The sequence below is a fragment of the Chaetura pelagica genome, unplaced genomic scaffold (genome assembly GCF_000747805.2).
Source record: "Chaetura pelagica isolate M959 unplaced genomic scaffold, ChaPel_1.0 scaffold531, whole genome shotgun sequence".
Lineage (NCBI taxonomy): Eukaryota > Metazoa > Chordata > Aves > Apodiformes > Apodidae > Chaetura > Chaetura pelagica.
The window spans coordinates 4659876-4668913 of NW_009952362.1; the positions used below are offsets into that span (position 1 = coordinate 4659876).

Consider the following 9038-nt stretch of genomic DNA (forward strand, 5'->3'; position numbering starts at 1 on the left):
GAAAGAGTGGTAGAAGGCTTCACTAGAGCAATTAGCTGGAAGTATGAATAATTTGAAAAAGAAAATAGTAATGAGATGCAACATTCTTTATTGATCTCTGTTAGTATTGACAAAAGTAGTGTTTTAACAGATAATGACTTTAAAAATGCTTTTGGATAAATTATTGCTGTTTAATTAGCCATTTTGGGTGACAGATTTGCATCTATGTTTTTTCTTGCATTTGTTTAATATTTTTGTTTATTGTTCATATCTTTTTATTTCAGTGTCCTCCAGGAATGAAGCAGCAAGTTTTGGCTTTTTATACAAAACTTCTTGGAAGAATACGGCAGCCTCTGCTTCCCCACATAAATGTATATAGGCCAGTGCAGGTACTGCTCAGATTTTATATTTTATATTTTTGACTAGTTTCTCTTATTCAGCTGTAGCTAATGATATCCCTAATTCTTCCACTGTCAAGTGAGTTAAAGAAACTGCTCAAGTGCAATATCAGTTTTAAAGATTTGATGATTAGAGTCTGAATTGCCACTGCAATGCAAGGCATGCATCATAAAAAAGTCTTGTTCACAGGGGTATAAATCTAGAGCAAATGTTCAAGTCAATAATCATACATCATTGTAGTGTGTATGCAGAAAAAAGAATTCAGTCCAGCATGCCTAGATTAATCACCAACTTACTCCCTGTCTTAATTTTTCCCTTTTCTCTATGTGACAGAAATTAATTAGGCTATGTGGTGAAGTTCTGGCAACACCAACAGAAAATGAAGAAATTCAATTTCTCTGTATAGTGTGTGCAAAGCTGAAACAGGATCCGTACTTGGTCAACTTCTTCCTTGAAGTGAGTAAATCAAATCAGAATTTTCCAAGTGTATTTACTGTGTCACAGACAAAAATCTAATAGAGAACTGGAGGTATCACATTGTGCTTCATAGCTTAGTTTTCATTCACTCTTGATTTCTTTTTATGTGATGCTTTAAGTTTTTGTTGTTTAGTTTTTTTGCTTCCAGAGACTTGGAATATGTGATTAATTTTACTAGATTTTCCTTCAGGGCTCACAAATATATACCTGTCTGACGTCCTTATCCTTTGTAGTGAAAATGCCTTTAGAATAGGGATATGGGTTGTCATGCAGAGCACTGTGTGAGGGAGATCTTGGATTTCTTACGTTGTTTTGTCTTCAGCCCAATAAAGACTAAGGGACAGATTGCATCGGGCATTGAAACCTTCCAAGTTGCTAAGTGTTTTGCAGGATTGGGCCCTTATTTGGTACTGGCACATATGGTCTAGCTGCAGTGCCAGCTCACAATCTACAATATGACATTATTTTCTATTTGAAAGAAAGCCAAATATCTTTAGTCCCTCTTTGAACTTAACATGTGGCATTGATGAAATCAGAGTGGGAGGAGAAAGAATTTCTAGACTGACTTTCTGTTCCTATTTACAAGGATCATAAAAAAAGTTTTATTTTTTAAAAGTCCAACTAGAAATGTCTCCTGCTTCCACTTTTATATTTCCTGTGGTGACACAGTATCCATTAAAAATGAGATATGTAGGTGAAAAGATGTAGTAGATACAGTGTCCTCCAGCAGTATTTCACAAGCTTTCCACATACAAGATCTGTAACAGCAGACACTGCTGAACTGTAGATGTGTTATTTTCCATGAAGTATATGAATATCACTTAAAAGTTAGTAGTAAAGAACCCATCTTAAGTTTATTTTTACCTTAATTTAAAACCACCCTGATCGCCTGTGTATCTACTGTAGTTGTACAAGCAGTAGAAATGGTATAAGGATTGAAAAGTTAGTGTTTAAACATTAGAAGTGCCTAAAAGGAAACTAATAGATACATGACATGCAGAATATGGTGGAAGACCAAGCCAAGGTTTCTTTTCATGTCATTTGTGTAAGTTGTATGGTTTTATGCTAAAGTTGGTACCTCACGTTTTTCTTCATTTGTTTATTCCTTAGTTGCTCCATCTCATCCCATGTTATGCAAGATACTCCTTGCACATGATGTTCCCATGCAAAGGGGCAATTTGTGTCTGTGTGTTTCAATTTCTGTTCTTGAGGCCTTAAACAAGTTCTAATATAGTGTTACTTAAGAAGTTTTACCTTCATTTTATAAAATGAACAATAGTTTCTCTGTTCAGTTCTACTTTCATTATTGCAAATTACCAGGTTTGTATTTCTCACAATGTATTAAGCAGAGATTCTCATTAGCTGTGATATCACTTGATTTTTTTACACAAAATTCTTTTAAAATCTGTCAGAACTTGGACTTGGCTTCATCCTCGGATTTTAAAACTCTGATAGTGACATATCATGAAAATACGAAAATGTGTTGTCTGCTCTCTGTTGTTGCTTAATTCACTTGAGGAGTACTTTGTTTAGAAAGCATTGAATATGTATTTTATGTAACCTTTTCTATTAGGTCATTCAAGATCCTGTTTTGCACCTTTACAGGAGGCAGGTGAGCAGCTAAGCTGCAGAATTGCATGATTAGACAACAGGAAGCTTAAATACACCCAAAACCTCTGCCAATGTTTTGTTCAGTGTGCAGGCTGCTTTGTGTCACCTGCCAATGTAAGGGCAATGAGCTATGGACAAGTTTCCAGGGACATTTTTACATTTATGTATGTTAGGTCTTCTCTTTATGTCTAAAAAAACTAAACAAACTATGGCCTTTCCAAAGATACGAGTCCAGATGTGAGGTAGTAAGATACAATACTTATTTTATCTTACACCTTATTTTACAAAATATTATCAGGGCTCAGTGTTGGGACCATTTCTGTTTAACATCTTTATTGATGATCTTGATAAGGACATTGACTGTATTATCAGGAAGTTTGCAGGTCACACCAAGCTAGGCGGGAGTGTTGATCTGCATGAGGATAGGGAGGCTCTGCAGAGAGACTTGGATAGATTGGATCCTTGGGCTAATGTTAATGGTTGATCTGCATGAGGATAGGGAGGCTCTGCAGAGAGACTTGGATAGATTGGATCCTTGGGCTAATGTTAATGGTCTGGGCTTCAAAAAGGCCAAGTGCCGGGTCCTGCACTTGGGCCACAACAACCCCAGGCAACGCTCCAGGCTTGCGGAGTGTGGCTGGAAAGTGTCTGACAGAAAAGGACTTGGGGGTTCTAATTGACAAGTGGCTGAATATGAGCCAGCAGTGTGCCCAGGTGGCCAAGAAAGCCAATGGCATCCTGGCTTGAATTAGAAATAGTGTGGCCAGCAGAAGTAAAGAGGTGATTGTCCCTCCGTACTCAGCACTGGTGAGGCCAGAGAATAAATCTTATGAAGAATGCTTGAAGGAGCAGGGAATGTTTAGTTTGAGGAAGAGGAGGCTGAGGGGAGACCTCTTCAATCTCTACAACTACCTGAGAGATCACTGTAGAGAGGTTAGTGCTGGTCTCTTCTCACAGGTAATTAGCGACAGAACAAGAGGGAAGGGCTTCAAGCTGCAACAGGGGAGGTTTAGACTGGACATTAGGAACACTTTTTCACAGAGTGAGTGGTTAGACACTGGAATAGGCTGCCCAGGGTGGTGGTTGAGTCCCCATCCCTGTATGTAAGAGTTGTTTGGATGTGGTGTTGGAAGATATGGTTTAGGCAAGAACTTTGTAGAGTAGGGATGATGGTTGGACTCGGTGATCCCAGGGGTCTTTTCCAACCTGAATAGTTCTATGACTCTATAAATTTTTTTTAAAACCTAGCTTTTATCTTTGGCTACTTGAGTAGTGCCAGCAACAGTCTGTAACCTGGGACTGAAATGCAGTTCCAGCCTTTGGTTCTGCTTTGTGTGCAAGGCTCACAATTACGATTCTGATACTCCTGTGTATTGATAAAATATTTGGGAGGATCCTGGAGGACTTTAGAAGGTTTTGGGATAGACAGGCATGGTTGAGATAGACACATTTTGGTTGCAGCCTTATGCATTTCACAGTGTTAAAAAAAAAAAAAAGTGTATGTTGAAGGAGTAATTTTTCTAGTGTAGTCAAAAATCATACTTATAGCATGTGGTGTGCTGCTTTTACCACTAGGCTGCCTCTCCAGGCTATCAGTTATGTGGGTGTATCACAACATTCAGGACCAGTTCTCCACAAAGAATGCATATCAATCAAGCAAGTGTTCACAGCAGTTTTCTAGTTTGCTGCCTGAGACCATCATGTAGTTAAGCCCTCCTGGTTTGTGTGTACTAAATGCCATTAACCCCAAATTTTAAATTATTAATGCTTGAGATACATTTGAAATAATTTTGGCATTATCTGGATTTATAATCTCACTACCGTACTCACTTGAAAAAATGTCTTGTGCTAAAGTCTAATTTATGGTTCTAGTAAAATATTATTCACCAGTGCTTATGCCACAGGAACACTGAATTCTTGCATTGCCATGAATTTATTTTTGGTATTACAGAGCAAAAATATAAATGTCATTTTATGTGCTGCAGACAGATTTATGGGAAGAGAAATGGGTTGCTTTATTTCAGACTAAATAGAAATGCTTTGTAGTTTCTGAGAAGGTTCTCTCTGATCTGTTAGTATCCAGCACCCAATGCTAACTTCTAGTATTTTCTGTCCATTCAATCTACTGAGGTTTTTTTTCATGAGAAACACATGCTGTCATAAAAGCTCTATTTTTTTCCTCTTTCCTATTGAAGATAAAATCTCAAGAAGTTTAGAATTAGTTTAATTGTATGACTCCAGCTGGAGATAGTGCTTCAGGTGTAGAGATGATTTTGAGGCCTGGACCTCAAATGGTCAAAGGGATGTTTTGTAGCATGTGCTAAGGTCTAAAGATGCACTCATAAAGTAAATTAAAATCTTCTGTTAAATAATGGGCTAAGCAAGTGCGTATGTGCCCTAGGGGTGGAGAGAAGGTGCCATCTCTTTGCAAATGGCATATTCAGCCAAATGGTGCAAGGCTTAAGAGAAATATAAGCAGATTAAAAAATGATAGGTTTAAAAACTCTCACGTGCCTGCAACAGTACAGTTGCAGTCCTACAACCTGCAAACAGATGAACAGTAATTTCAACCATGTAATGTCAACAAAATGCTTTGCAGAATAAGTTAAAAGCAATGGCTTCCAAAGGATCAGCAAGTGTAATCACAGAAGACATGCTAAAAGGCCAGGACTCTTTGGCAACAGACACGGGACAGCCTGTTCAGTCTGAAGAAACCCCCAGTGCTGCTGGAGCAGAGCAAATGGAGAAGGAAGATGACCTCCCGCAGCAGGCAGATGATCTCTCTTTCAGTCTGGATGAACTAAATGTCACATCATCACCTGAGTCCTCCACTGTTGGTCCAAATCAAGACTATAATTTAGTGAATTCTCTACTAAACCTCACTAAAAGTCCTGTGAGTTGTTGGTTTTTTCTTCTGTTTAATTTGATAAAATGAAAATGAAATGCTGTGCAAGTGGGCAGAGGGAGTGAACACACATGTATATACACACTGTATTTTAACTATACAAATATGAGGTTTGTTTTGCAGGCAGTTTTTGTAAATTGGCAGTTTTCTTTGCCATTTCAGATTAAAGTAAAAATACTATTTTAGAATATTGTTTTTGTTGATGATAACATACGTGTTTTTTGAGCAATTTGTATAGGATAGGCCTGTTTCACAGACAAGATACGTAGGATAATCATTAGGTTGAATATACCACAAAAGAATATTTTAAAAACTGCTTTCAACTGTATTGACTTAACCAAGCCCATTTTTTTTGTAAAAGGCAGTGGGCTATCTCTAGGGGTTTGCTTTCTTTTAAAAACAACCTCTGTAAATCATAACTAGCTCCATCTTCTAATTCATACTCAGATTCTTTCAGAAAACTTGTAGGGGGAGTGGGTGAACCTCTAATTGCTACAGCAGTGTTGAGAGCAGAAAACTCAATCTCCCAATGTACCTTGTTATTACTAAGTGATAGTTTCCATTATCTGCTCTCTCAGTCTTAAGCAGACCTACAACACTAGTTCTGTCAACCTGAGGGTTGCAGTTGCTTCTTAGTATTTGACATGGATTCAGGTGAGATTCTTTATTTTGTACTATCCAGGTTCAGTAGAAATAAATTGTAATCATTGGAAAGTAAACAATGCATTTACACACTGTGGGGGAATGGAGAGGTTTTATTTGGGAGATGTTTACTTCTTGATTTCAAGTGAGCTTCATTCAGCCTCTGATTAATTCTTCCCTGCCCTTCTGCCAGGATGGCCGGATTGCAGTGAAGGCCTGTGAAGGCCTCATGCTCTTGGTGAGTTTGCCAGAACCAGCAGCTGCCAAGTGCCTGTCTCAGAGCACTTGTTTATGTGAACTGTTGACAGACAGGCTGGCCACCCTCTACAAAGCCTTGCCTCAGTCACTGGATCCTTTAGACATTGAAACAGTGGAGGCAATTAACTGGGGGTAAGAATTTTATTTTTATATTTAATACCTAAGGTGACTTTACACTCCTCCCTGAAACTAATTTTCTATAGGTAGATAAGATGTATAAAATAATCAACCCCCCATGCTAAGGTCTTAGGAGCAGAGCTGAGATCCCAACTGCAGCACCGTGGTGCAACTTTGCGTGTCCAGTGTACGTGTGATATCTGACATCAGGCCATGTTTGGCTGCTAGTCCCTTGCAGAGATTCCTCAGGGGGCAAGTTTTTCCACTGAATTACATGGGTGATTTGTGGTGGTGTAGCTGCAGTATCATGTACAAATTATTTACTTGTTAACACGTTAAGGATTTAGGAAACAAAATTTTCACTGCATCTTTGGTAAAAGGCTGTTGCTGCAAAATGTTTGCAGTAAAAAGGAGAAGGAAAGAGTTATGGCATAACTCATTAGCAGGAAGTAAAAGATACATGCTGTTTATCCTAGCTGCTTGCATGTTAGATTCTCAAAACATTTCTTTTCCCCACTCTGCCTTCAGTATTATCCATTGCTCGTGATCTGTTAGTACCAAGACAAAAAGTAGGTATACGCAAAATAACTACCAACATTTCTGGTCGTTGGAATTTGAATTTAGAAGGGAAAAACCCACAGCTTTGAATAGCAGATTAAATAATCATTGGATTGGTCTACCAAGAAAAATGGTGGATATGTTATTCCACTGAGCCTTTAAGTTGGGATATTTTTTTTCCTGAAAGATACAATCTAGTTCAGGTATACAGTGTGGTTGTGTGGACTTGATTGAGGTCACTTACAGAGCAGAGAAGAACAATTCCCTTCATTTTATGGTTCTCTGACTACAGGAATTATTGATTCTGTTTCTGTGGTCTGTGTTTCCTAGGAGAACAGGCTAGGTGATCAGTTTTCCATTCTGACTCAAGAAACAGTTAACCAGAGTTGTTCTGCTGTACATACTATGAACCCTTTAGCATCCCACTGAAAACCTGCGTGATAAAAGCACTGCCAGATGAGTAGAGACCAGCAGAAAAGCTATTTTATTGTTCACTTCATTGCAAGTAGATCATTAATTATTCTTTTAAGTTCAGTAAGAATGAAGTCCAAGATTCTTTAATTACTTGTAGACTAAAGTATTTTTCCCTCTGTTCTCTAGTTTGGATTCCTATAGCCACAAAGAAGATGCATCTGCTTTTCCAGGGAAAAGAGCGTTGATTTCTTTTCTCTCATGGTTTGACTACTGCGATCAACTCATCAAAGAAGCACAAAAGGTTTGAAATGTTTACAGATGATACAAATATGTTTAGCAAACAAATGTTTCCAGTTGTTTCTTAGCTTTTGAGTTTGAGGCATACATTTTGTACTTTGGTTTCAGACTACTGCTGTTGCTATGGCAAAAGCTGTGCGGGAACGATTTTTCATTGATGTTATGGAACCCCAGCTGATGCAAACGTGAGTAGCATCCTCCAAGGCACAGTACAACAGCCTCTGAATCAAGCTGGGTTCGTTGTTTTTTTTTCAGCTGAAATCCACTACGTATCTGACATGGAATTTTTTGTTCAGTTCAGAGATCGGAATCCTGACATCAACTGCACTGTTGCATCGCATCGTGCGCCAAGTGACTTCAGATGTCCTGCTTCAGGAAGTAGTTTATTTTATCCTGGGTGAGCATAGAGAGCCAGAGACTTTGGCAGACATCAACAGACACCCGTTGCGACACAGGTTGATCGAACACTGTGATCACATTTGTGATGAGGTGAGGAGTGGTAATAATATAAAAATGTCTGCTGGCCAGTTCTTTCTTGTGTGGAGTCTGTAAAAACACTATAGTGAGGAGTTTCGTATTTGTGCCAGCTAACTTTTTTTGCTAAGGAGGAGGGTTCTAACTGTCAACCCTACAAATTCCCTTCAGAAAATGAAATTCAAGATGTTTTTTCCAGCTAGGACATTGTTCCTGTTAATAAAGATTCTTTGCTAATTTTGCTTGCCCCCTGTGCTTGCTCGCTTGTAAGGTAGGGCAAAAATCTGTTTCTGTAGCTGTGTTTCAATTCATGCTTTAGTCTGCATTACTGTTATTTTCCATGTTGTGTCAATTCTGTCATTTTTCAAATATAAAACATGCTGGCTTGAAATACAGATCTGTGCCTTCATATATCCATTTTTTCCAGTATGCTTACCTGTTCCCCCATCAAAATCAGTTATCTGTATAAATTAGTTGGTTTTTGCAAAGGTAAGCACTCTAAAGCTGTCTTGAAAAACTGTCTCTGTATTGCTTAAAGTCAGTCTCATTTTAAAAGCTTGTGTAATATCTCAATGTGAAAGTCTTCTCCTATAGATCTAGTCACAATATCCCAGGGTTACTTTGTTCTTTTCTGCATATTGATTACTAACTCAGTCCTGTTCTGTGTCTCACTTGCACAATTCCATCTTCCTGCATGGATCTGATTATAATATGGAAAGCTAAGCTCCAAGTTCTCTGGATGTTCTTTATATTGTTATTTTGGCAGATTTTAGAGCAATTTTTGTTTTACAGGAAAAAAATAGTCCACTTACTGATTTTAAAATATGCATGAACTCTTCATCCATGCTTGTACCACATTCAGCCTAACAATTTTATAATTTTTCTTAGTATTTTTGCTTCTTTCCCT

The 9038-nt window shown here is 38.2% G+C and overlaps 1 protein-coding gene across 1 annotated transcript in view; it reads left to right on the forward strand.

Annotated features, from left to right (window-relative positions):
* The window catches only part of FAM160B1 (family with sequence similarity 160, member B1), a 104799-nt gene that overhangs the window by 85370 nt on the left and 10391 nt on the right, over nucleotides 1-9038 (forward strand). The window contains exons 6-12 of the mRNA XM_010007944.1: nucleotides 264-368; nucleotides 712-834; nucleotides 5066-5359; nucleotides 6207-6403; nucleotides 7547-7661; nucleotides 7766-7842; nucleotides 7954-8146. Coding sequence (XP_010006246.1) covers nucleotides 264-368; nucleotides 712-834; nucleotides 5066-5359; nucleotides 6207-6403; nucleotides 7547-7661; nucleotides 7766-7842; nucleotides 7954-8146 — 1104 coding nt within the window. The remainder of the gene's footprint in view (nucleotides 1-263; nucleotides 369-711; nucleotides 835-5065; nucleotides 5360-6206; nucleotides 6404-7546; nucleotides 7662-7765; nucleotides 7843-7953; nucleotides 8147-9038) is intronic.